Source organism: Rissa tridactyla, chromosome 3 (assembly GCF_028500815.1).
Source record: "Rissa tridactyla isolate bRisTri1 chromosome 3, bRisTri1.patW.cur.20221130, whole genome shotgun sequence".
In the NCBI taxonomy this organism is placed as follows: domain Eukaryota; kingdom Metazoa; phylum Chordata; class Aves; order Charadriiformes; family Laridae; genus Rissa; species Rissa tridactyla.
The window spans coordinates 18,134,391-18,162,291 of NC_071468.1; the positions used below are offsets into that span (position 1 = coordinate 18,134,391).

The 27,901-nt window shown below is 48.5% G+C and overlaps 1 protein-coding gene across 1 annotated transcript; it reads right to left on the reverse strand.

The window, feature by feature from the left end:
* Positions 1-1,825: 1,825 nt before the first annotated feature.
* Positions 1,826-27,901, reverse strand: ARHGEF33 (Rho guanine nucleotide exchange factor 33). Its single transcript, XM_054194668.1, has 15 exons — positions 27,880-27,901; positions 24,432-24,481; positions 18,258-18,422; positions 16,569-16,690; positions 15,523-15,665; positions 14,084-14,143; positions 12,683-12,898; positions 11,918-12,047; positions 10,469-10,601; positions 9,155-9,238; positions 8,166-8,249; positions 7,194-7,342; positions 6,135-6,293; positions 3,695-4,456; positions 1,826-1,964 (listed from the first exon to the last, which is right to left on the reverse strand). The coding sequence occupies exons 1-15, from the start codon at positions 27,899-27,901 to the stop codon at positions 1,826-1,828; spliced, it is 2,418 nt and encodes an 805-aa protein (XP_054050643.1).

Sequence of the window (27,901 nt, forward strand, 5' to 3'; positions counted from 1 at the left end):
AGAAGGATGATACTTTTTTCCTCTTTGTAAGGAGAAGTAGTGGATTTTTGGCCCAGTAAAATCTAGGGGGCAGGCATCAGCTAAAACATTTCAATCTCTGGGGTTTTTCTTGGTCACTTTCTTGAAATGTTGGGAAAACTGTGATTGAGATAAAGGATGGATTTTGTCTGCCTTAGGTTGGATAATGCTTTTCACACGCATCTCTCTGCCTCCACCAGGGGAGGAAAAGCAGGTGGTAGGTGCAGGTCAGTCAACGTTATGGGAGAGCTATAGGCCCTGCGTCTGCAGTGCGTCCTCGCTGCTGCAGCCAAGGACACCTGCTCTAGGCCCTTCCTGTACCGTTGCTGCTGCCAGGAGAGCCATGCAGCATGATGGGCGCTCTTCTCTTGGCACCAGATTCAGTCGCCCTTGCAGTGGTGTTGGAGTCCCAAGAGCCTAACCTCACAGCCTGGCGTATTTCCCCAGAGACATTGCTGTTGGTCCCCCAGAGGCAGTCCACAACCTCTTCAGGTGAAACTGTTCTTTGTGACAGACGAGTGTCCCAACCCTGCCAAAACAGGTGATAAAAACCACATTTCCTCTTGAAACTGCCCTCAGCGTGCCCCAGCTTCAGCTGACACCACAGCCCTGTGCCGATGGTGCTCTTGCTGCTGGGGTGTGATGTGGTTATCGCACCAGAGGGCTGTATTTCTCTCCATACTTTCCTTTTAAGAAAAGCTGTAGTCTTCTGCAGAGAACAGCATTACTGAGGGTTTGTCATGTCGAGATGAGAGAAGGATGTGTCTGGCATTGTTGTGGGAGGAAGAGTATCCTTGCACAAGAAGGCGGGCTTGTGACTTTAAACATGGGGCATCATCAACTTTCCTGCCCTGTTGCCTTAATTTTAGCTAGAACTGCCCCAAAGCAGGGTGCTGCACATGACAGGGCTTGTTAGGTGGTTTCAGGCCGAAGAGAGTTAGCGAAGAGTATTTCAGGTGTATTACAGACCAGGAGCCAGGACACTGGTTGACTGTGTCAGTGTCTGCATCGATCCACGGTGGGGTTAGGGTGGAGAAAAGTCTCTGTCTCTTGTGGCAGGCCCTGAGCTCAGCCTGCATCGCCTGCTTGGAGACACAGGCAATTCCGACAGCAGGAGCAGAGATTCATACAGCAGGAGGCAATTCAAGAAACAGCACGCCACAGAAGAGGTGAAGGAGAATTTTGGGGACTGATGGAAGTCCAAAAGAAAGGATGCTGCTGATTAAGCAGTACAAAGCCCAGGTGCTTCAGCTGATGCTTATTAGACCTCAAACCAGCAGGGTAATGCGAGCTGGCCTCCTGGAAGACATCTTTGATGGTGTTTTTTCTTTTGGAAACTGCAGGAAAGAGGGAAATTTCAGACTTCTGGCCAGGATGCCAGGGCTGCAAAGGTAACCCCTCTGTTGTGGGTGAGCCCGAATTAGAACTGGCTTGAATTTGGAAGGTCAAAGATGTATGGCAAATCAAACAGTGTTGGGGGATGAGGGGGAGGAGAAGATAGTGGGATTCGGCCAAAGCTTTCCAAAACTCCAAGGAAAGCTAAGTCAGGCAGGGGTGAAAGCTAGCAAGTTCCTGTGCTTATTGGACCTGCTGGCTGAGCTCCACTTCAACCCATAGCCTGGCCCTGCCCTGTGCTAGGAAGAGCAGGATGCGTTTGTAAGGCAGTTGTGACAGTCTCCTCTCCCCCACCCCTCCACCTACTGTGTTAGTCAGGGGGCATCTTGGGGCCTCGCTGTCTGTCTCCACCCTCGGGGACCTGGGGAAGCACTGTCGCGCTTAGGCTGTGGCCTGCCTTTCTTGGGGCTGCTTATTTCTTTTTGAAGAGCTTGCGGAAGGAGCTCCGGAAACCCCCCTTGGGCTCGTGCCGTGGGTTGTGGTCGCTGAAGGATGTTTGCTCATTGTCATCCTTCTGGCAGAACCTGGTGTTGTCTTCTGCATGGAGCTCCTAAAAGGGAAAAGACAATTTAACCAGCATTTGCAACCTCACATCCTTGTCCCCTTTTCTCTCTCTCTCTCTGTGCTAGGAGCGACCTGATGGGTGAGGAGGTGCTGGCAAGGCTGGGAGACAACAGGTCACCCAGGACTGGGCAGCACTGGTACCTCTGCAGAGTGCTTGTTGCTGGCTCTGAGGCAGTGGCAGAGGAGTAGAGGGATAAGCATTGTTAGAGGGAACTGGAGCTTTCCTTGCTAAGCTTTTTGTTTAGGGGGAGCTTACTAGCCCCTTTTGCCAACGAGGGAGCAAGCCAGCATGGGGACTTGAAAGAACTTCGCACCCTCTCCTTGCTCATGAGCTCTGTTTACCCTAGGGCAGGGAGCCTTCAGGCTTCTTGAGCTGATACAGTGCGAAAGACTTTTCTGTTGGCTCTGCTGCTGCCTGGTTTTATATCTACAGGGCAGAAGCCTTCATTAGCACATACACCTTGCGGTAAACGTGCCACTAAAAGATGTCTCCCCCTTTCAGGATAGTGCTGAGTTCCTCCCAGCAAGGCTCTGGACGAGGCCCTTTTCTCCAGTTCTGCCCACCGCTGCCATGGTAGTCTCCTTTGCTCTGTGGGGGAGAAGGTGTCCTGCAGTTCTGGACTAGCTCCACATTTGCACCCTGCTGCAGGCCATAGCTCTGTGCAGGTGAGTGCCAAAGAGCTCACAGGCTCCCCACAGGCTGCGTCCCCATGGCTCTTCTCCCTCTGCCTCATCTCCCCTGCTTGGCCGTCCACCACCTCCTTCACTCCCTAGGCTTTTTTCTCTTTTCCTTCAACGTTTCCTTGCTGTCTTTTCAGTCAGGCTGTTGGAACCTTATTCCCATCATCATCTGCATCTACAGCCTCACTTACGTCTTGCCTCATTTTAAGAGGAGGGTGTTTCTCCAGACAGCACTGAGAGAACTAGCAAAGCACCTCACAGCACCCTCGGCCTCTTCCCCAGGAAGTGTGAAGAGCATCTTCCCACCTGACTGTGACAGCTCAAAGCTGACTCTGAACAGGTACTGCAGACTACAGAAATATTGTTCCTGTAAGACCTGGTGTCCCTGAAGGGCTAGAGTGCAGCCTGCCGTGACAGTGGTTGTCTGAGACGCGTTTGCTGGGCTCTGGTTTATTTTTCCCACAGACTTTAGTATGGTTCTACAATCCATGCAACAAAGGCAGGTGAAACAAAACCCACAGACCAGATCCTTGCTGGTGTAAATGGGCTGAGTTCAGCCAAGTCATGCTGATTTACACTGGCTGAGGATCTGATACTAAATCCATTGATTTTCTTAACTCGTCTCTCCTCACAGCGGGTGGAAAGGCACCTTTTTAACTGGGTGCCACCGTAGCACTAATTTCAGACAGCTTTGTGCATACTTAGTGACTGATCAGATACAACATTAACTTGTGGGGGAAGCCTGGTGACAGCTAGAGACACATGAGAGGCTAGCTTGTCTCAAGGGTGTTCTAGCTGTCACTCAGCCAGCTGCATGCCTCAAGCCCATGCTCACCCCTGGGAAAGATGTGTGTGTGAAAAGGAGCTGTCTTGTCTCTCTCCTCTGGGCATGTACATGCAGATGAGGACTTTGAACGTGTGGACTTGAAAGCTATTTTGGCTTGTTCTGCCCTAACTGTATCTCATATCTTTCTCCTGCTGCTGACGCTGCTTCTGCACCACCACGTGCCTTTTTTTTTTCTCTTCCTATTTAAGCCTCCTTACTTCCAAAAAGCTCTGTTTTTCACCCGCTCCTCTCTGGGGGGGAAAGTAGCTCCTTTGGGAGCTTCGAGATGAGGCTGAGATCATGTGAGGCTGGACATTCCTCTCCTGCTTCTGCTGCAGCCGGCTCCCGCTGCTGCTCCGTGTGCTGTAGAGTCTGGTGCTCACGCCCTCAGCGCTCCTCGGCAGCTCCTTCAGAGACCTGCTCAGCTGCTTGCCTTTGCTGTGGAACATCTCACGCTTGTAAGTACTGCTGCTTACAGGAGTGCAGCTCTTAGGCAATGGCTGTAAGGCATGATCTGTCCTCTCTGGTTCTGATGTGAAGTTAACAGGCCTAAGGAAGCAAATGTCTAAGCTGGACTCGGAAGAGGCCGGGGAGCAATTCTCAAAGAGAGCGAGGTTTTGGAAGGCATCATCTTCATAGGGGCCTGGCAGGGTGAAAACCTCCCCAGGGTACTCAAACTCTTCGTAGCTTGGCGCAAAGTTCCTCGCATCCTGCAGCAGCTCTACAGAGGTCCTGATGGCTCTCTCAGTGTTTCCCACTGCATCAGCTGGTGGTGCTTCATACTCCATTTCAGGGATGGATTGTAACGGGGCTGTCAGAGCCTTGAGTTCCTGCTCTGTGAGCTGAGAGGATGCAAGGATGTTCTCTGGCCTCTCATGTTTTCTACTTTCCATTTCCCAGTCAGGGGGCTTTACAGCCTGGATGTTCTCCATCACGGTTGGCTGGGGTTTCTTCATCTGGGGCATCAAATGCCTTAAAATAAGAAACAAAACAAAACAAAAACAGAAGGAAGTGGAATACCAAAGGATGACCAAGAGACGGCATGACAAGCCCCACTCCCGCCTCACTCCCCCAACCCCATTCTCTTCCTTGTAAGGCCAAAAGGTATTTTCGTATCTTGGAATACAGTAACAGAGCTGTTATTAATTTAAATTGCCTGGCTGGGTTAAGCAGGAGCAAACTTGCAGGGGTAGAACTGCTTATCCAGTAGCTTTGGCTGACTTTTACGCTCTACACCATGAAAGGAATAGAAACTGAGGTGAGAAGCCAACTGCTCCATCTCTCTCATTTTCAGCATTTTGGATTCATCTGCATTTTGGATTTTTACTTTTCTTCTCTTTCTGTAATGTAGGGGCTGTGTCTTGCTTTCCTGTGGTCTGATTGTCTTTTCAGGTGGACAAGGTTCCCTGGGCAAGGTTTCTCTCTTGGGTAGGGTGACTCTGTCCTCAGAAGTGTGTCAGGAGTACTTGGAGGGCTCCTACCCTCCGTGTGTTCCAGGTAAGTTAGCACGGAGTACTGCATTGGATGAGGTATTAGGTGCAGGGTCTATACCACAAGCCTTAACGACTGCTAGTCAGGAAAGTCCCACTGCCATCTTCTGGGGACATAACGAATGGAGTGGGGGAACAGAAACCTTGTGATGTTCAAGATGTGCAGAGCTCTGCATCTGGGGCAAGATAACCCCATGCATCAGACCAGGCTGGGAGATTTGGGTTGAGCAGCAGCCCTTGTATGAACTTGGGGTTATAGCCAATGCCAATGTAAAGACGAGCTGACAGCATACTCTTGTGGCAGACAAGACAAACCCTGACCTGAGCTGTATTAGTAACTGCATGGCCAGCCAGGCCTGGGGAGTTATTTTGCCCACTTCCGTTCAGTGCTGATGAGGCCCCACCTGGACCCATGTTGGGTCCTCAGTTCAGGATGAATGTGGGGAAACTGGGAAGGCACCAGCTGAGGCTACCAAGATGGGGGCCTGGTGCATCACATTTGTGAAGGGAGGGAGATTGGCTTGGGTAGTCTGGTGAGGAGGAGGCTAGAGATTGACTAATAACACTGCCACTTGAGGGGAGCTCAGAATGATGAAGCTAAGCTCTTCTTGTTAGTGTCAAACGATGTAAGGAGGCACAACAGCCACAAATTGCTGACATAAGAAAGAAGGCAAGTCTAATGTGCTTCTTTGATCATCATCTCAGTTGGCGCCTATCAGTAGGCTAGAAACGGCCAAAGATTTTACTGGGTGCTACCAGCAGCCCTGTCTTTCTTGAATGAGTCTTGTGTCTTTTTTGATCCATTTGTACTTAGATCTTGTGATAGTGTGCTGTGTGGAAAAGTACTTTTTTTGCTAGTCTGAGACTAGCCAGGCCAGGCTATTGCCAGGCCTACACCAATAAATGACCTCCCTGGTAAACTCTTAAGAAAGCTAGCAAAGAGCATTGACAGCCCTGGGTAGAGCTCTGAAATGTTTCCCGCTTGTAAGCCACACGGTAGCGGATAGCAGGAAGGAGCTAGCCCTTAATTTCTCTGCACATACACAGGGAGTAGTCTTGGAAATGGCAGTCTGTAACTGCCTAGTGTCACTGGCATAGTATGGGTGAAGAGAGAGTTTTCAGCCTACTTTGAAAGCCTTCTACTAGGACAATAGGCTTACGGGGTTGTCGTGCCAGAGGAAGGTGCTGGTGGGAACGACTGTATTGTCTCTTCAGAGTGGATCCCACTGTCCCGGATAGATGTCGCACTGGGTGTTGGAGAAACCTCTTGGCTTGTACACTGAGAGGTGAGACCTTTGTACAGCTTCACCAGGGATGACCTGAGGGAGGAGAAATCCATCGTCGTGCTAAGAAATAAGGCAGGGAATGAGCACGAGCATGTAGAATCACAGAAAACAGGGCTGGGAGGGACCTTAATATTCCCATTCACTTGTTCCCGCCCCAAGGAAAGACCTGTTCCACCTAGTCGGTCCCAGTCAGCAGGGCGTCCTGCTTTCTGTCCTGTTCTTAATGCCTCTCCTGATGGCAGTCCCTCCCCAGCAGTCTGCTCCAGCCCTTTACCACCCTCCATATTTGGAAGCTTTCCTTGAAGTTTGATCTTGTCCTACATCCCCAGTGAATCATTACAAGGAGCAAAGGCAACCAGATTGTGATTTTCATAAAAAGTCTTGATTTCAAGGAACTTTTCTGAACCACAACTTGAGAATCTACGTTCAGGGTCATTTCTATCACGGTTCATCTCAAACACGTTATTGGAGGCTTTCGTTTCTCCCACCCCACTCCCCCAGTAAAATAAGATAACACTATTCCTTTGCAGTCTTAGCCTATGAGGGCTGCAGGCAACAGACCTGGCATTCACCAGGGCACCGAGCTGCCAAAACAGCCCCCATGTGTTCTCCCACTGGGGAGTGACTTTGCTGTCGCTTTAAGGAATCAAATGTTCCCATGGAAAACGTGGCTGCTATGTTTAGAAGGATTAAACTGATTTTCCTGTCACTCTCAGAGTTAGACACAAGGGCCCGCCCCAAATCTGACCTCAACTTGGAGGACAAATGCCGATAGTGGGCCTTCTCCAGTATTCATGTGCAAAGGGCTTTGTTTTATTTCAACAGAGCAATGTGCCTGTCGATCTTGCCTGGACCTAAACCCCCTGTTTCCAGGCTTTCCCCCACACCTCCCTTTCCCTGGTGACAGAGAGAATGAGCTGATGTTGTGCTTACTTCTTCAGCTTTTTCCTCTTCTGTATAAGCAGGTCTTCATTGCATTGGAAGAGGAGGCTATAGTGTGAGATGAAAACCCGGAGGCGCTGCACACACACCAGCAGCAGGTAATAGTCAGGATGCTCTTGCTCCGTGAACTTCAGGACGTTCTGGGGCACAGAGGGGAGAGCAGGCTGTTTGGAGGGTGTCCTAATCTTTTCTGGGGAGAAGGTGCTATTGGGACCATGGATTAGTGCTCTGGAGTGCCCATAGCACTGCCCTGTCGGAGCACGGGGGGAGCTCTTCTAGGTGGCACCAGTTTCTGAGTGACTTGGACAGGGCCTGCCTCCTACTACTCCAGTGCAAATACGCAAGTAACCACTGTAAATGTAATCATGGGATGTGTGGGTGATGCACTGGTTGAGTTTAGCATTGAATAAATAAACCAATCTCTTGTTTTTATAGGGCTTGCTTTCGATGTCACCTGCCTTGTCTGAAATGTTTTAGTACAATTCAGCTAACCCTCCTGTGAACCAGAACTCTCTGTATCAGCAAGCTCTATGTAGGAAAGATTGTTGGGCCCTACAAGCTTCTAGCCCTCTCAGTCCCTCAGCTAACAGGCATGTGGACCACTCATCAAAGAGGCCAGTTCTGTTACAGGAGTTAGGTTGGAGCTCACAGTAGATGTGCCCCATCTCTGGCCTCCTGTTCTCCCAGAGCGGCAGGCAGCAGAGCTTTCAGTTTCCCAGGGGACAAGTTAGTTCTGTCAAGCCAAATGAATGTACTGCCAAATAGAAGCAAGCTTCAGGTGAAAGTGATGAAAATTAAGCCATTCTCATCTGGCTTTCCCTTTCAGAGGTTTTTTTTTTTTCAGGGAGCCCACTGGGTTAGCCAGAAGCACTGTACCTGCGCAGGCCCAAATACCAGCTCTGAGTTAAAAGTCACGTGTTGTAATAAGAGTTCAACAAGACAGTTTCCATCCTGGGGCCCTACCTGTAGATGAATAAGGTATTCAGGGATTCGCTGGACTATATGGAAGAACAAAATGTAGAGATCAGACTTGATTTCTTCTTCTACCTGAAATAGAGAAAGCAACTTCAGAGTCTCTCCCACCCATAAAACATGTCTGCTTCAAAATGGTTCTGGGGTTTAACGAGTAGTAACGCTGTAAGTACTTAATAACAGTTCACAGGAGCACGCCAGTCAAGTGGCAGTTGTGCATGACGGTACACTGGTCTTCATCTTGCTTCTGGAAGGGATATTTGCAACTCCTGCTACCATCAATACTAGTCCTGAGGATGAAATTCCTTAGTTTGGGGATTATCTAGGAGGGACACTCAGCCTAATTAAGTAGGGACATGTGTTTAAAGTGCACTAGTTAAGTTTCACTGAAAACCCCAGATAGACACTGTTGTTCAGAATGAAGTTCTTAGTTTAGGCCTGAATGAATTGAACAAAATGAGATTTACTTCTAAATTAAAATGTCTCTGAAGCGAGATAGTGTGGTTTAGTTACTGCACTTTAAAACTACCTTTATATTTAGCTTTCTTAGTTTAAACCAAGAATCAAGGGCGTGAGACTAAATACCCGAAGCTGGACAGTAGAGACTGTTTTCTCTCTAAAGCACTTACAGCCTTGCTCTTGCTCTCCCTGTTTGGATGAGTCCTTCATTTTCCAGGAGACACTGTTTGCCTGGGACAGGTCTGGATAGCATGTGCATAGGCAAGCTTTCTGGGAGGTTTGATCTGAGACATTATTTCGTGTCACAGGAGAAATATAGCTTGGGTTACATACAGTGACGAACACATTAAATCTGCCTTTTGTAGGTGCACATCAGCCGTGGCAACGTTTAGGAAAACTGGCATTTGGTAACAGAACAAGTGGATTGGCAGAGAAGAGCCCTATCGTGGGCAGGCATAACAGGAAGAGATCCAGGCTTGCATGTTGCCATTATGTGTCTGTGAAGCAGGCAGGAAGTTTACCTCCTTCAGGATCACCACGTGGATCAGAGAGATGCATTCTGGCAGGTCCCTCAGGTAAGCAACATAGTAGTCCAGAAAATTATTCTTACAAATGGAAAAAAAAGAAAAGAACAAAGAAACTTAAGAGACATTTTTGGTCATGGATCCAGCCAGAATGAGAAACTGTTGTTTCTCCACCATCGCTCCTGGGAGCTCATTGGTGCAGCAGAGCTGCCAGCTGTGTGAAGCTTTCAGGGCTTGGGACTTCATAGAATCACAGAATGGTTTGGGTTGGAAGGGACCTTAAAGATCATGTAGTTCCACCCCCCTGCCATGGGCAGGGACACCTCCTGCCAGACCAGGTTGCTCAAAGCCCCATCCAGCCTGGCCTTGAACACCTCCAGGGATGGGGCAGCCACAGCTTCCCTGGGCAACCTGGGCCAGTGTCTCACCACCCTCACAGTGAAAAATTTCTTCCTAATATCTAATCTAAATCTACCCTCTTCCAGTCTGAAGCCATTACCCCTCCTCCTACCGCTACATGCCCTTGTAAAAAGTTCCTCTCCAGCTTTCCTGTAGGCCCCCTTCAGATACTGGAAAGCTGCTATGGAGTCTCCCCAGAGCCTTCTCTTCTCCAGGCTGAACAACCCCAACTCTCTCAGCCTGTCTTCTCAAGAAAGACTGTTTAATAAAATGTGTTCAGCTGTTGAGCACAGTACATAAAGCTTTATAGCAGATGGGAGGCATAGTGAGGCTGGGGAGGAAGAAGCTTTTCTTATTTAAGATGGTTAAAATTTATAAAGCATCAGATGAGTTTTTACACATCCTTCTAGGAGAGGTCCCACTGCTCACTGGCGTTGGGCAGACCTTCACCCTGAGAAGGTGCTGTTTTACTTGGGGCTACAAACCACATAGGATAAGGGACCTGCCCACCCACTTGTCATAACTCTGAGCAAAGTGTGTTGGGGAAGAGGAGCATAACAAACACACCTTTTTCACGCCCTCACTGTGAATACAGACATCCAAGCTGTCAAGGCACATGTGTGGCTCCTGCAACCAAGTTTCCGTCCTGTGCATTTATTATAGGGCTTGTGCTATATGGCTGCCTGCCCCCAGGTGTGTCTGGCATGTGGGCTCCCTGACCAACCAAGCACTGCGACAAAGGGGTTACCATGCACCAGGACTCTGCTCAAAGGAGGCTGGCTGAAAGGCCTTACCATAGCCACAGCTTCACAGCACAGCCCCTCTGCTGCAAGGTATCTCAGCCCACCTGCGAGCCATCAGCACAAACATCATGAATCACAGCAGAAGAGTCTAGAGAGGTCTGTAACATACCTCGTCGTTTGTTAATTTCAGGAAAATGTCTCCTAGGATCCCTTGTCGTGGCCAGCTCAGGACTCGCTCCTGTAGAGCATGAAGTAAATCGACATGCTGCTGGACCAGGTACCGCAGAGAGTTGGGGAAGAAACTGAAGGGAGATGATAATCAGATTGGTTACACAGAGCAGAAACTCAGCCCTAAGCATGTACTGCTGAAGTGGGTATTCATGGGTCGTCAGCACAGGCTTGCTTTAAATGCAGGCATTATTAACTGCTTCTATTGGAGTCCTGACTGCACCATGAGGCCCTGTTTTGGCTGCTATGTATGTGCAGGTACCCTCTCCAGTAGGGTATTACTACAGTGTTTTGAAGGTTTCTTGGGCTAACTCTCAAGTGCATTGTGTAGCTGACTGGAATTTGCAGGACTAAAAATCCCGAGGCAACACTGCTGTGGCTAATGAAGCAGGACCATGGTCCTCAGCCATCCCATAGAGTGCTTCGAGGAGAGCTCCCCAGCTTTGTATGTTGTCTCGTTCGTCAGGCCCTTTAACAAGCTAACCCTTTGATGCAGAGCTGGTCAAAATGTGCTACTGCCTTTCTGTCATTTTTTGCTGATTTAATCCAGAATCAGAGTGAAGATGTCAAATATTGAAATATTTTGCCAGATGGAAAGGTCCCAGGGAAAAACAGTAAAAATAAAAACTCACTTTGTACTATCATGCTTCAGTTTGAACTGTGTGTGTCATGTAACTGCTTAAATGAGTCCACATCAACCCATAGACCACATGTCCCGCACTGGACTTCCGTCAAGTGACTCTGTGGATCTGGGACTCCCTAGGGACGGTGGAAAGAGCCAAAAAAGAGAGAGATAGCAAGGACTGGGCTCCTCAAATGTGCTTAGAGGCTAGGAACTCCCATGCCAAAGCTGAGTAAATGGTGAGAGCTGTAGGAGCTATCCCATCCTGGGATCTAAGATTGCTGACACAGGGGATGGCCTTTGCAAAGAGCTGGGTTTAACTGCTAACCTGAGTCAGTCCCACTGGTCTTGTATCTGTGTGTAAATATGTGTGTGTATCTGTATATATCGGTACCTGATGGATGGCAGCCACTAGCCCAGGGCTTATGCCCAGAGCAACTTCTAGAGCTGGAGCTCTGGACTGGGAGAAGGAGGCGGTGAATGCATAAAGCTTTGTTCCCACACAGGCAGGAGGCATGCGAAAGAAGAATAGGAGACTGAAGTACAAGTGAAACAGTTTGGGATGCAAGGTGACAAGATGCAAGGACAGGTAGGAAAGTCTTTAACTAATGCATAAACCTTCCAATGCCTCCAATTTTCAACTAGAAATAAGCTCTAAGTGTTCAAAGATCTCTGTGTGGATGAAAGAAAAGTGGGAGAGAGGATGATGCCGAAAGGATATTGACTGGAGAAAAATCCACGAAAGAGAGAGCACACTAAATCAATTACCTTCTCTCTTTGGTGCTTCTTTTCACGTCTGGCCCTTGCAACGTTGCCTTGATCTTCAGGATTAGGGAAAGGTTGATGACATATTTCCTTTCCGACTCCAGCAGCTCCAAAGCGATGTTCTGCCTTTTGGCTTCCAGAAGATAATGGTTAAGTTTAAAAATAAGGAAATGCTGACCTCAGGGACAGCCTCATGCTAGATTGGTGATCTGACATTAAATCATGAAAGGAGAAACTGTGAAAAAGTGGCACCAATATCTTGTCTTTGTGTGTCTACTTTCCCTAAAATATAAAATTCTAGCCTGATGTTACAGCATGCCCCAGACACGACTGCAGCCACAGTTTGCCAAGAACGCTCCAAAGCGAATGTGTTTTTCCCTATGAATACCATTTTTTTTCTTAGAATAACAAAACAAGCAATCAAAGGTAAAACAACTCATACCAAGGATTCACATCCACTTTCCTGCAGAATGAGAAGTATTTTTCACCCAATTAAGCAACTACACTCTCACAGTCCCATCAGTACTCTGAACTGCCAGGTCTTGGAAAGGAGAACGCATGTCCTGGGTGCAGAGCGATTCTGCCAATGGCACAGACCAGCCAACACAAAGGCCAGAAGTCTGGGATACTGAGGCCCCGAGACATTCCCCCCTAACAGGAGAAACTGGCTTGTGTGCCTCCCTCTGTAGAAGCTGATTACTGCCCAGCTCACACCAGGTGTGAATGCAGCTTTGAGCCTCTCTAGCCAGTTTCCCTCTCTGTCCTTACCAGCCAAAGAGGGCTCACATATAATGTTGTCTGCTGAGCTGTATCTGCCTTGGCCCATGTCCTTCCCTCTCTCTGGTTGCTCTTTGGAAATGTATTCATCTCCCCAGTCCTTGGTGTCCTTGGGCTGCTTCCACACTGTTGACGGCAGATGCGCTTTCGACTGCCCCTCTGTTGTCAAGGGAGGCTTGAGGCTGTCATCTGTCTCTATGGCTGCTCCTGCAATGACAAACAGCGGTATGGATCTTGACGTCTCAGTTGACAGGTTATACTGCAGCAGGCAGCTAAGCATTATCATCCATTTGAAGTACTGGAAGGAGAGTTTGAAGCTTTATCCGTGCTTCGCAAGAGCTGTAGCCTTGTAGTGTTAATTTACAAACAGAAATGCAGTTGGCCAGCACTTTGGCAGAACAAAGTTTGCACTCTTCCAGCGTTTTTTTTCAGGCCAAATAAGGTCCTAAATTAGGTGCACATTAGGAAATAAAAACATATTCCAAGTATGGTTGCACTTCAGGGTTTTGGGACGCTTCAGGACTCGGTAATATAACACTTACTGGCAGGTATTGTAGAAACAAAGTACTATTATAATTCGGATTTAAATGCCATTCTCAATGGATGTAAACTGTCATGGCTTTTGAAATTTTTGTTAGCGTGATGTGATTATACACAGCAGCAGGACTGATAGTCTGAGGCTATTAAATCACAGAGAAGGCAGGAGAGGGTGCAGGTGCATTAGAGCCATTGGGTAGGAATTGCTTTACTGCAAATACTTTGAGTTGCAATGAACCATTTTCTGTAGTTTTTGTTCTCTTTTTATTTCAAGTGGATTCAAGCAAAGGAGCCATCCAGAACAATGAGAGCTTCTAGTGAACAGTGCAAACATCTAATTGTTGTTCTCATGTGTCCTTTTGCTGTCCAGGATCCTTAGTGTCCCCTTACTATACCCTTCTCTTACTTCTGACCAATGTTTATTTTTGCCAGAAAAACTCCTCTGTTACTATTCAGACATGTCTACAAGGAATGTGGAAGCTGGTGGGCAGATAAACAGCTCACCAGTTCTACTGGTGTGTAGTCACTGCAAAGACCATCTCTTCCCAAGTGGCAAAATGGTGCTCTCATTATTCTTTGCCACATCAGTAAGCCTCAATTCTTCCTTTCTGCAAAGGCACTTAGACCCTGTGAAAGCAGCAGCAGGAAGGCTGTCAAGTGTCAATCCTTTGGCACATCAGGGACGCAGGTTTGCCCTCATGTCTCAACTGCAAGTATGAAAATGGAGTTACATGGCAAAGTGAAAGACATTCCCGTGAAATGCATTCCCTGAAAGCATTTCTTCAGTGCAGTAAAGCAAGCACTCTAATGGAATCATTGTCCTACTGTTTTTTGGACAGTTCGATATTTTCCTACCTGGACCTGCTACGACTTTCACACTTCCTTCTCCCATTGGCATGATCCTGGTGTCGGACACTGTTGAAGAACAAAGGGAAACTTTACAAGAGAAGACAGCAGGCTTCTCCTGCCAAGCCCTGTGAGTATGGTTAGATCTTCCAGTTAGGAGGATCAGTATGGTTAGATCCATCCTCCTTTCACATTTTTGCTACGGAAACATCCCTGTTAGATCCCCACTAAGGAGCATCGTTACTCTTGTGGCTCTTGTTGTGGTCTTTGTTGCAGTAGCAGCTGCAGGCAGGCTAATGTGGGGGTCCCTGTTGTGCTTGGTGCGGTATGACTGCAGTGGAAGTCTTGGCTTGTCCTTGCTCGGTAGGTGCATGTTGCGTAGAAGGCACCCAAGCAAGCAGAACAAGAGGATGGAGGCCTGACACAGAGACACAGCTGCCATTTCGAGTGGAAAACAGCTTATTGAAGAGTGGAGGGGTGAGATGACTGGAAAGAAAGGAGCAGTGGGAGAAGTGGGTGAGAGAGCTGGATGTGCAAGAGGGATGTGAGGGAGAGGGCTAACATACCACCTCAGAGCAGGGCAGAGCAGGGCCATGACTGGATGGATTCTGAGCAGAACAGAGTAGAAAACAGCATATGGTTTTCATCCAGTCTCTGCCCCTGCTGACATTTTAAATGTATATGGTTTTGGTGTCTTCCTGTCTGAACAGCAAGAGAGTGATAGACCAGTTTAGACCCCCAAAGTTAAATATAGAAAAAAAGGCTCTGGTCCATCACCTTTTCTTTGATTCCAACCTTCACAACTATTTGGCTGTTGACAGTGTTTTTCTGGTCAAGGTGTAACCCTAACACCATCAGTTAGCAGCTTCTGCAGCTAACAAGGGGCAGCGATTCTCCTGTCAGTGTGTATATGCAAGGAGCAGTGACACTAGTAGCCTTGTGTGTATGTGTGCCAGCTCCCGTGTCCCCTTGTCAAATCAAACACTGGTATGGCCCCTTAATGACACCAGGCGTCCTCTGTCAGCCCAGTCCCTGTCATCCTCCTTTCTGTGCCCTGTTCCCTGACACGGGAACAAATCCACAGGTTGTAGTATTTTTATCAGGGGCTCCTCCTTGACTCTGTGTCTGTGCCACTAGCGTTGCAGGGAAGAAGATCCAGCCTGCTTCCCTCTCCTTGGTGGAGGCAGGCAATGGCTTTTGGGCCCATGTTCACAGAGCAGCATCTCCTGAATCCAGGCCAGCACCGAGGTTGCTATCCTGAGACACTGTGCCGACGTGCGTGCACAGACCCAGGAGCAGTGCTGCCAACGGGAGCACCCCTCTTCTCTTTTTGTGCTGCTGCCATCTGAGGAAAACTTGGTGTCCTATTACCCTAGTGACCTTTTTCTGGATTTTTTTTTTTTTTTTTTCCTGAGGAAGGCACTGCGTTTACCTGCTCTATTTCCTACCTTTTTCGTAAGTCACGTTGTGTAAAAGACTTGTAAAATCTTCATTGATCAGCACAGGTTCTGGGAGGTTAATGGATCGAAATGGGCTGCCCTGGAGAGGTGTAGGCACTGTCTGTGACCCATGATCATCTTTCTGTGCTCTTCTGTACAAACACAAAGAATGAGACAGTTGGAAAGTATGAATGCCACAGGTGAAGCTCCTGCACTACAGTTGTGGCAGACACCAGTATAAGTACAAGCACAGAGTCAGAAGTAGGACAACTCCAGCAGAGACCCGGAAATGAGTTGGCTTTGATGGAGTTGGCTTTGATGCAGTTCACGAACAATGCTCTGAAAGTTAACGTCCACTGGCTACAGGAGAAGGATATTTCAGATCTGTTCTTTTGCAGAGCGTTTTTTCATCTAATTGAATGGCTTAATTAGCTAAGGGGCTAGCCTAGATCTGCAGAGTGTTTGCATCAAGGCAAACTGTACACATCGTCAGAACTGTTCTCAGAAGAAGGCTAATCAGGGCCAAGGTGGGTGAAGTGTCTGCTTCATCACAGCGACAGTGTGGAAACATGCTCCTGTGTGACATGCTCAGAGAAGAAAGGGCTGGTGACAGGAAAATAGAGCGTGACTGTGCTATCAGGAGCCCGCTGAGTCCTGCATGCTTGGAAGGGGAAACTGCAGTGCTATTGTCTGGGTGGCGGTGGCTTAGCAATAGCTTGTAATGGTGAAGGCTCCTGGCTTTCGACAGTGTTTCTGCCCCAACATGTCTCTAGCAGGTCTGTGTGTTTCGCCAGGTCCTGTTTTCCCTGAGAGCTGCTGAGGCTATTTTGCTGTTGGAATCCCGGTTAGGTGTTGGTGATTTTCTGCTGTATTTGCTCTATAGGGTATGCGTCTAAACGCCTGGGGTGAGCTGAAGGCTAGAGCTTCCAGTAATAATCAGGATTGATACACATGTCCAGCCAGGAAAAGATTAAGAAGTTAAGCTATAAAGACATGAACAAAACAGACACCACTGCTAATTAGCACTTCTGGAAGCCTGGAGTTCGGGCCCTTACTTAGCTTTCACTTTCCGTGATTCCCGCCGCTTCTCTTGCTGCAGCTGCTCAATTTTCTGTTGCATTTCCTCCTGCTTGGCACTGATTTCTTCAATCATTGACTTTGCGTCGCTGAGCTCCTCCTGAGAAACAGGCAAAACCACAGCATTCCCAGGGTGCCCATCAGCCTCACATAGCACAGCTTTGAATGTGGGCTGGTGTGCACTAGACATGCTTCAGGGTGCTGTGGAGAGTGGCTCTGTAATTAGACACACTTCCTTTCCAAGTCCAGCGTGTGTAATACATGCCACGCACAGCACGGCAATCCTTAATTCAACTACAGGCAACTCACCCAAGACAGCGTAACGTCACGTGGTTAAGGCACTGGTGGGAGATGGAGACCCAGGGCTTCATCCACCACCAGTTGAAAGCACTGGGAGGGCATTTGCCTTTAATGGCATTTGGTTGAGATCCCAGTGTCATCACTCACATGTATAAGCTTTTGCCAGTCAGGCCTCAGAGCTGCCTTTTTAGCCTTGTTTTCTAAGGAAATGAGGCCCTCCATAACATCCCTGTCAGTACATCCTCCCTCAGCAACCCTCAGGCCATTTCATCTGAGCCTTACTCAGATGTAGAGCTCTCATGGATGAAGTTCCTGCAGGTTTCATCAAAGTGAGCAGCAGGATGGAGGGGAGAGACTCAAGAGTTTCTTGTAAATCGAAGGATAGGGATTTTCCCCGAGCAAGGAGGTGGCGTCACTTGGAGCTCAATGTTTGGACAGTCAACATTGGCATGGTGCAGAGGGAGAGCAGCCTTTATCCCTCCTGTTGCTTGCGTAATTCCTTGTATCTGGATTTTAAAACCCCTTTTTCCCCCATAACAATGTCCTGGATAACCTTGCCTCTGGTTGTTTTTAAACCTCTGCTGTGTGCCCTTACACTTCTTGTCGTCTTCCTTGCTCATCTGGGACCATAGGGCTCCTTTTGCCCGATGCCATCCGTCTCTCCCTGTCACAGGGTCAGTAACGGACTTTTCCGGTAAGCAGCCCTCTTTAACTTCACAAGGTATTATTGACTCAGCAAAACCCCATGGGGAAAATTTACCATAAAAACAATAAAACAGTTTCTCTGCCTGCCTCCTCGCAGGCAGTCATCCAGTTTCTGCATGGAGATGCTGGCTGGTTTAAAGCGTATATCAAGCCTTCTTGCTAGGCTCTCTCTCCCGTCCTTTGTCTTTATCCTCTTGGGCCAGATCAAACCAGGCAGCACTTCCTCCCAGCCGTGTGGGAATGCAACTTCAAAAGGCTTTAGGGTTTTGTGTTAATTCCCTGCTCCCCGGTGTCTTTGGTTCCTGCAGGAAATGCAGGAGACCTGACCCAGGGAGAGGTATGGCACGGTGGCAGCCTGTGAACAGGCCATATGCCCATTGCACGCGCAGCCCAGAGCAAGGGTTGCTTGTACCCCAGGATAGTTCGCAGCACTGCCTTGTGGCCCATCAAGAAGGTTAAACAGGCCAGGGCATGGGTTATGTATGTGTGGGAGTAGTTGGGGGAGGCACAAAGCCAAAGGAAGCACACCAGATACATCTGAAACAATTGCCAGCTCATTTTCTTTACAAGCAGGAAGGATTGATGGAGGCAGGGGAATGCTGCTCCATGCCACCCGAGCTAGTGTGGCAGGTAGGCAGCCCCCCAGCAAGTCACACTCCTACCTTGAACGTGTTGAGGGAATTCTTCATCTCGGCCACTTTTTCTTCCATGGCACAGCGGCAGCTCTTGACCTTCTCCTCCAGGGCATACTCGCCATGCTGGATTCGCGACAGCTCCTGCATTGCTTCTGTGAAACCCGCCTTCAACTCAGAGGCTAATGCCTGCAACTAGAGGAACCACAAACACGGTGGGTTCAGTCCCTCCTCCCAGATGCAGGTGGCTGTGTCCCCAAGGGTGACCCATGGATCAGAGTGGCATAAAGGCTGGGTGTAACCCATCCTGTAAGGTTCTGTCCTCTTTCTCCTCCTCTTGTCATGGCTGGGAGACATGGGGGGAGGTTCGGTCCCTGCTGCAGCCTCAGTACAGGGTAGGAGGTGTTTGTCTTGGGCAGTTAATGTGCCCCTTTTTAGACTCAGAGTTTTTCCAGGCTCCCTGGCAGTTTGCAGCCTGTCAGTCTGTAGAAGGAGAGGACAGCCTGAAACATGCCAAGGTTTGCAATAACAGCAGCCAGATTATCAATCCCCAAAGCAGCTGAGCAATCAAGAACATGTCCATTTTTGCAGCAAGTCCTCCTCCCCCACATGCTCGTGGGGCTGGTGCTCTCAACAGACAGGTCTAACGCCTCCTTGCTCTCTAAGGGCTGTGGAGGCCCTCTGTCCTTGCTCAGCGAGCCCTTTCCAGGGAAGGAGGCAACTCTTTAACTCTTGATGGAGAGGGAGCGGGAGATTTTCCCCCAGCATACAGCGACACTGTGCCCACTCTCCCTGTTTTCTGTCCCTAGAGGCCCTAGCGCTGCTGGAAGAGCTCACAACCTAAGCTGGAGGCAGCCGGTTGGTAGCCGGGTGAAGCAGGAGACAGACCGGGGCGAGCCAGGCTGGCATAGCAAGCAGACAAGGCAGGTGTGGAGGGGGCAGTGAGGGGAGGCAGGCGGCTTGTGGAGGGCTAAGCGGGGACACCCTCTTCAGGGGCAGCTTGGGCTGGCGACCGAGCCCCCGCTGCTGTGAGCAAGGCGCGCGTTCTGCCTGCACAAAGCCCACGGCGAGGTCGCGGCCCAAGGCACTTCGGTACCAGTGGTTTTTACCTTTACAACAGAAATTCGGCCTAACATCTGGTTATAAACTGAGTCCAAAACTGGAGCACTGATGGTAAGAGGACAGCCACCCCGGGGAACTCAGGCGCTTGAGTCCTGTAAATGGAGCAGAGATGGCTTCCGATACCTTGGGGCAATGGCATGCACCATCCTCCTCTGATCAAGACTGGCAGCGTCTTTACAGAGGACGTCTGCCTGACATCCCCACTCCTACCCCAGTGCTAACCCCACAGTCCCCAGTCTGGTCTGGCTGGACACACGTTCCTAGAGCTGCCTGGGTAGGAGAAGCAGGACTGACGGGAGCTGGGACAGGGCGGAGGGACAGGAGGCTGACGACATCTTCCCTCCTCAGGCAGTCAGCCTTGACTCCCCAAGCCAGCTGGAGCTCCAGACCCCTTGGTTCAACCCCTTCACCCACCCTTCCTGGCCAGGGAGGACACCTTCCTGTGACACTCCTATATCACAGGAATTGTCCCCCTGTGACCTGCAAGTGTAGCCTGAAGGGTTAGAGGGGCTGCTTGGGGCCGGGGCTGCTTGGGGCCGGGGCTGCTAGGGGAGGCAATGACCATACTGCTTCTGATACCTCAGCCTAGGGGGGTGAGCCAGGTGGTCTTAGCATCATCAGACATTCTAACATATATGTCTGGAGAAGTGGGGGGGATATAAAGTACTGCAACTGTGCAAAATGTTAATATTCCCATCTGTGCTCCCAGCCACATGTGCACACTGACATCGCCAAGGCAGAGTTTCCCTGCTAGCCTGCATCAGGGCTAGGCATCGCACATTTTCCTCTAAGTGAAAAGGGGTGATTCATCAGATCCATCCCTTCCAACTGAAATACGCTATCCTATGCTATCCTTTTTAGGAAACCGCTTCAGGATGGAGATGTCGCAGCTTCAGGTCTTGGCTAGCAGTGGAGCCGTCCAGAAGCTGGCCCTGGAGATAACTGTGTTTGGGTCAAATAAGCCCAAAATGAAATGTTTCTGCCCACAAGCCTGGCCTGGCCTCCTTGGATGCTTCCAGGAAGGAGGTAAACTAGACAGGTCCTTTCTGGAGGGTAGAGGAATGGGAGTTATTGCCGATTTAGAGGTTTCTGAGTAAAAAACTGCTAGGCATCAGCAATAGTCAGCATAAAGGGACCACTGCAGAAACTTTCATGTCCATGTGCAGTGAAACACTCTGTGAAAGCAGAGTTCAGGCAGGCAAAAGAAAGATTTGGGCTAGAGGCTGGACTATAATATCCTCTGCATCTAAGAGCAGACAGTCACTTGTTGTTTTGGCATTCACTGTTGGTCAACCTCTGCTTTTGCAGTCACAGTGTTAGCTTGGTTTCTTTGTGTATCCTTCACAGTGCTCCAGACCCCTGCCTGGGTCTGTCCTGCCCAGTACATCTCTCTTCAGCCCCATGCAGCTTGCAGTGGCTATTTCAGATGCTGAAATGCATCTTACAGTCGCATTTCCCATTGTTGCCGCTTGATGGATGAAAGCAGCCAGCAACACCAATCAGCCACATCTGCCAGGGCTTGTATGGCGGACATGAAGTGCTGAAACACTGAGAACTCCCTCCTCTGCCGCCCTCAGTGCTTAGAGCATAGAAAGGAAACACAAACAGCGTTGTGGCGCCATTGGGTGCAAGTTTGATCCAAAATTGAGTGGAGCGGTACAGGATCAACACATTATCTTTGAACTCCTGCCAAGCGCAGTGTAGTGCTTGAGCTGTGGATTTTAGTTTGAGCTCATTTCTAACAACAAGCTGTGGAAACCCATCCTTTAAATCCCATGGGCTGTTAGAACAAATGGAAGCCATTGAAGCATCAACTTGTGCTTACGTGTTGCCTAAGTGATGATGCCTACAGGGCCGGAGAGACATTTCACAGGTTTGTGAACCCCTGGAAAGTCAAGCCAATTCAGTGTTCTAAAGTGCAACGCATACCGAAAAAGAAAGATTTTATACTACCATGGAAACTTGGCAACAGTTTAACTGTAATGTGTTGCTCTGGCTCACCTATTCATGGGAATAAATACACTTGAAGAGGAACACACCTTAACAGCTTAAGTTGAACTGCCTAATGCCTAGAGGATAAATAAATCTGCATGGTCACAAGAAGTCCTTAGAACATGTCAAAACAGCAGCCCAAGAGCTGTTCAAAAAAAGCATTTAGGCATCTAAATAATTTGGTACGAGAGACACATTTCAGCCCCCACCTGCCTTTGAAGTGTGGCCTTCAACCTGACAAAGCAATGCAGTGAGGGATCCTGCGCCATGCATGTGCAGCAGATTATGTCTGTCCTGGGGGCCATGACTCCCATTTTACCTGCTGCCCTTGTTTGTCAGCTCTGTGTGGAAAAACCGTGCAAGTAAAATCTCTATTGAGACCAAGTAACTGCACTGTGCTCTGTGGGTAGCTCTCCATGGGGAAATGAAGGATTCTCCTCCCCTCTTTTCATGACTCTGATTAATAGGACACTGAGAAGCGGTCACTTGTGAGTCTCACTTGTCCTCCAGCCCAAGGGGAACGCTTGGTCAAAGTCCACCTGGAAAGAGGGGAGCGAGTGTTTCCCAACATGGAGGGGGGAACCGTGACCATGCAGAGGAAGTAATGGTGGCTAGAGGGGAGGAGAAGGGTGTGATCAGAAGACGTATAAGGAGCGTTCCTCAGCCTGGTTTTGACTTTACTTTGCAAGAGTGGAGCTATTTATATATGTGCATATATATATATATATATATATATAAAATGGCTGTGAAATCTCCTTCACTGAGCCTCTACTTGTCTCACCTGCTGTACTGTCCCCAAAGGGTGGACAAGACTGATGCTGCTTCCAGGACCAGAGGCAGCAAAACTGCAGAGCCTCCCCATCCTCCCTCGGTGGGTGCCAGCAATTTGAGCCAGTTGCAAAAGATAGGGAGCATCCCTTCAGCCTAAAGCTTTGTTCAGACTTTAAGGCAGCCCAGGGAAGGTGGCTGTGGCCGGGAGATGGGGATGGCTTATGGAAGGAGGGGCTGGGATCAAAAGCAGAAGGCAGAACTTGGTGAGCTGGGTTTACTGCCCTGGCTGCCACTGAAAGTATGAGAGGGAACCCTTTCTTCCACGAGTAGCTGTGTCCTCACATATCTCCCCATAGCAGTAGCCAGGCTATCCAGGGCTCTCTGTCTCCACAGGGATGGCTATTTGCCTCTGCCACCCTTGGCAGCTGCCTAGGGTCCTTACATTGGAACAGGGCCTGCTCTCACGGACCTTGAGCTAAAGCCTGTCAAAACCAGTAGAAAACAGGCTCATGATGATGAAATATTACATAGGAATAATTCTGCTGTTATAAATATATCCTAGAAAAGAGCAAAACCTTCTGTAGCCATGAAGGAGCACTGTCTATGCTACTTCCCCCAGCTTATCTACTGTCCATCACTTTGCACATCTTCTTACGTGGCTGATCAGAAGAAGTAAGCAAGCACCGTGTCACCCAAAAGAGGGCTGCCTGAGGACACTGCCTGAAACTAAAGTGGCACCAAGTCCAACACTTGTCACAAAGCCTGGATCTGATTTTTCCGAGCTGCGTGGTGTATGCTTTTACCAGGGAACAACTAATTTGTAGCACAGCTGCTAACTCCTACGTTTAAGGACAGCACTTCTGCAGCCAGGCATTAGGAAGGCTTGCGACGCCTCACAGCAGGAAAGCAGTGGAGCTGTGCTGATTTACAGTGGTGGAAACCCTGGCCCTAGGAGTATATCCCCTATTTATATTCCTAGGCAAGGATGGTAGGAATAAAGGCAGAGCAGCAGGGTAAGGACAGAAGAGAAGGATGAAGATACTTAAAGGGGGCTGCGAGCGCTTATCAGCTCTTGTTTCACATTTGAGCAGTCTTTTTTGGTAACTGTAGTGTCCATAGGGCCCTCGCTGAAGCAAAAGGGGACAGCCAGCTGGTAACTTTCATTTAAAGGATTCGTTAAGGTATCCACACCTCAGCTGGGTTTTTCTGGAAAGCAGCACATGTGCATGGTGTTCCCATGGCTGGCTTTCCATGCGTGTTGGATCCACTGTGCCGGGCCCTTCAGTTGAAGCTCCTGCTTGGAGCTGTCTGGATGGGAAAAGAGGATGAGACAAGGGAAGCACTGACTGGTTAATGGAAAGCAGTATCTCCTCCACTTGCCATGGTGCGCTTACAAGCAATTACATGCATTAGTGTTGCAATGGTGACAACAGAGGTCTCAAATAGTCAGGGTTTGCAGTTCAGGGTTATGTTTCTCTTTCAGGGTACAGTTCCATATTGAACCAGACCAAGGTTTAAAGCGGTCAAAACTCTGTTGCATTTCCTGCAGACTGGAAATGCATAGGAAGCATCACTGTGGAAACACTGAAGCTGCATCTTACAGGAGGGACGCTCCCTGGGCTGTGGTATAGGCAATCTTGTTGCATCCATGGTGGCTGCCTGCAGCAAGAATGTCAACTCAAAGAGTGGTCACAGAGCTCTGGAAGTCCTGATCACCTTGAGCCGACGTGGGCTCAAAGACAGTGTTTCCAAGCTCCTGATGGGAGAGCCAAACAGAGACATGCAGCAAGATTCAACACTCTGGCCAGCCCAGCTGCTCTGCATTATCTGGCAAGAAGAGCACCCTATGGTCCAAGGAGCTGTGTGGCTGCCAGGATAACCCAGAGCCCCCCAGGAGACTTGGCCTCTTGCTGGGGAAGACACCCCAACCCAACGTCAATCAACGCATCCTGGGACAGTTCATCGGGTTTGGTGAAAGCTCATCAGAGCTCAGCCATGAAATCTCCCTCCGGCTCAGTGAATTGACGTTCCCTAATTGATGCTAATGATGCCAGCTAGTTAATTAGCTGAGCTCACAGATCACCTGTCTGAGCACAACTGGTTGTGAGCAGAAAAATTTTACTTGAAGTGTCTTTTAAGATGAAGCCCAAGATGTGATATGTGTGACATTTATTCATGCAGTGTGCACATTTTTGTTGCCATGTTCCTTGTAAGTGCCTACATTTTTTCTTCCACTTAATTTAGCTTTTTAACTACTGTTTATCTATTCATAACTCTTTAAACTCTTGGAGTTATTTAGGGCATTTTGCTCATCTTTACCTGGGAAATCTGTGTTGCAGGGGTACTCACAGGCACACTTTCAGTCTCTCCTGTGGGAACAAAGAACTTCAGTCAATTAAAATGACTTATTATGGTTGCTATAAATAACTGGAACAGAGTGTTTGAAGTCCCTCTTGAGGTACAAATCAGTTTTAAAGGACTCAAGTCTCTCTTTAGGAGGTGGGAACACCATATTGTTTGTAAAATAAACTGCAATTATAAAACAGGAATGGCTCACCTAAATCAGATGTTGAATTCACCTCGTTTGCTGCCCTGTGTCTGTCCAAAGCTGATCCATGCGAAGAGGTGAGAAACCTTGTATGTGCAATTAGGACCAAATTGCCCCCTGTGAAGTTCAGTTCTGTGTAACAGGTTTTCTCCCCTAAAGCATTACTGATCTCTTTTCCGAAATTGTGAATTTTATCCTCTACTATATTTGTACATATTTCTGTTCTCTCCACAAAAGGCTGATCTGATCTGTATATTTTAAGCCCTAAGTTATATTTTGTCACATTGCATTCAAAGCAGTAATCATGTCTTTTGTAACACCAAAAAAAACATATCTTTTCGTAAGTTTTAAATTCCTTATTTTTTGTGGTATTGTCATCCCATCTGATCTTGTACAATGGAGCTACACTTAACATTTCTGAAACAGACTTAGCTGATGGAAGAGTTTATATCTATTTTGCAGAAGTGTTTTGGACACTGCAGAGACGTTATCTCTAGGCATTAATGGGTTCTTGGTTGAAACCAAAAAGTCCATATTTATTATTTCCTTTTCTAACATTGTCTCTTCTGTGCAGAAACCTTCAATGATCCAACAGAAATTATCGCTGGCTGTGCCGCCATTGCACTTTGAGGGAATCGCAGTCCAATGGCCATCAGTTCCCATGTTATTCCCTATGTCAGGCTCCCTGGCTGGCCTTCACTCCCAGAAAATATCACGCCACCCAGTTCCTCATCTGGATTGCCTCCCCTTGGCAACGTTACTTCATGAGGTGAGTTTTCTCTTGCTTCCAAGAATTTGCTTCACCCATCTCTGCTGTCAGTCACAGACATGACCAGTGATCCCATGCCCAATTCTAGGGGCAGCCAAGCTCCCTTTTTCCATGCTGGCTGCAGATGCCCAGTACCTTACCCACCTGGGCCTGTAAGACCACAGAAATTCAGTCCTGCAGAGGCTTGAAAAGGGTGCAGAGGCTTGAAAAGGTAGCCGGTGCTACGCAGTCAGCAAGTGCACGAAGTGGAAAGCTGAAGCCTGGAAGTCAGAGCTTTTACAAGGCACAGCTACGTTCTGATTTCTTTGCCCCTGAGGGGGAATATGGGTTACTGCCAAGGGCACCTACGAATTGGCCCTGTTCTGGTCTCTAGGCTTTGTCCTGATTCAGAGGAATGTCAGCAAATTCCCCAGTGACTCGCAGAAGTGAGAGGCAGAGGAGGAAAGGCCGTGTGCCCCTTTCTGCCCATGTGCCGCCTTCTCCCCGTGCTGGCTGGTCTTGCAGCTGTTGGGTTGGGTAGCAGGGTCAGACACTGACCCTCCAGGGCATATCCTCCGAGGTTCCTCCTGGGGCACACGAGGGGCAGCAGGCTGATCAGGAGAAGTAACCATGATCTCAAACAGCCAGCTGTTTGGGGTCAAAATTCATCAGCCAGCCCGCACCAAGTCCCAGGTTTCATCTTGTAAATGACAGGTTGTTTTCATTTTCAGCTTTGGCCTTTTGGGGTCTTTTTTTTTTTTTTTTTTTTTTTTTAAGTTTTCTCTGCAACCCCACAAACTAGAAACCAACTTTTGGCCTAAAGTGAATGATGAAGCTTTCTCATGATGCCTGGAGTTGAGGCTTAAGAGGTCAGCCAGTGTGTACTGTGATCCTCCTGAATCAAGAAGACTGAGGTCCATGTCTGGTCTGATGTAAATGTTACTGCTGGACTCTTAACTGTAGGAAGGTAATGACTGACCCACCCAAAAAGAGCCAGAGGACATGTGTCATAATTAAAAGCACAGTACAAAGCAGATGCTGGGAGGACACGGAGATGCTGTTTTTGCAAAGTGGTGGACATACTGAATGCTGAGCTTTGTGAAGGGCTAGAGGTGTCAGGTAGGAGCGCAGCACAGCAAGGAAGAGCCGTGGTCTCTCTTCAGATTTTCTTTGGGTGTTCTTCAATCTGATATATAACATAGAGGGCTCAACCCAAGCCCTGCAGAAGTCTGTAGGGATCTTTCATTTGGATTTGGATATGGATCAGTCTGTCATGTCCTTGGACACACTCAAAGTGAGGAACTGCTTCTGAGCAAGACCAGAAGATGGGAGAGGATCTGTGCCACTGTGATTTTACCTCCTACCTTTGTCATGAGCATGAGCAGAAGCACTGTCTGCACATACCCACTCAAAACCCAGATCGTTTCTATAAAGTCACTGCTAAAAGCTGGAGCAGAGGAGGCTCCTCACAGTTGCGCTGTGGGAAGCAAGGGGCTTTGTGGTTATCTCCTGGTTTCTGCAGTGAACGTCTGCAGCCCGTGGGGGCATACCAATTAATTGGAAAAAATCCCTGAGTTAATTTCCTTTTCAGTCTGCTGTAGTGCAGGGGCCTAGGTACACAGACCTAATTTACTCAAATTAGAATAATAGTAATGGAGAAATTAACTCTTACATTACCTATGCCATGAATGAATGTTGGCACCACCAAGCATCTTTTAAGAGAGAAAGAGATGGTCCAGGCTCTCTCCTAAGCTTACAGTTACGGGCACTCCTAAAGCTGCTCCACCTGCTCTTCATAGTTTCAAGACTTGGTGACGCAATCACCTCTGAGGTGGCAGAGCACAATGCTGCCAGGAGTTTGGAGTGGAAAGCAAGTACCCCGAGCCCCACGCTCCTCTGCAGAAAGACCTAAAGCTGATAACCACTAAAATTATGGACCTGAAACTCCTGAGTTTTGCAGACTTCTAGAAGCGCTGCTGACTGTAGCAGGACTGGATGCATGCAGGCAGTGTGGCCTGGATACATCTTGGTGCTTGCAAGATCGGGACTGGTGCAGAAGTCTGGGTTGTGGCACTGACACGAACAAGAACCCCTTGCAACAAAGCATGTGAGAAGAAGAGGAGAGAGGCATATCCTCATCACAGTGCCCTTGTGTGAGACACAGCTTTTGACAGGCAGGTGTGGGTCCGAGGCAAGAGAGGGGAATCGCTTCCCACATTGGACGTTACATGTGCCACAGGATTACTTTCCACAGGGGAGAGGGAGGTGTTTCTAAAATAAGAGATTAAAAACTTCAAAGCCCAGATATTTCTGTGAAACTAAAAGAAAAGACCATTTGCCCACAGGTGCCATAGCTAAGAGATGCTCTTGGGAGGCTGGCTGGTGGCTGCCAACAGACAGGTCATATGGGAGCAAGTTTCTTCCTCGCTGTCTATCATGCTATCAAGAAGTGAAATAAGAGGATGCTTTACCTTCTTGTTTGTTTGAGTCCAT

Bases quoted from the DNA above. Each gene is read 5' to 3' on its own strand.
- ARHGEF33 (XM_054194668.1), bottom strand. From the start codon at position 27,901: ATGGACTCAAACAAACAAGAAG. The intron at 12,899-14,083 runs GTAGGAAAATAT...TTGTCATTGCAG, and splicing joins GAAAGTCGTAGCAGGTCCAG to GAGCAGCCATAGAGACAGAT. The intron at 7,343-8,165 runs GTAGGGCCCCAG...TCTGTGCCCCAG, and splicing joins AATACCTTATTCATCTACAG to AACGTCCTGAAGTTCACGGA.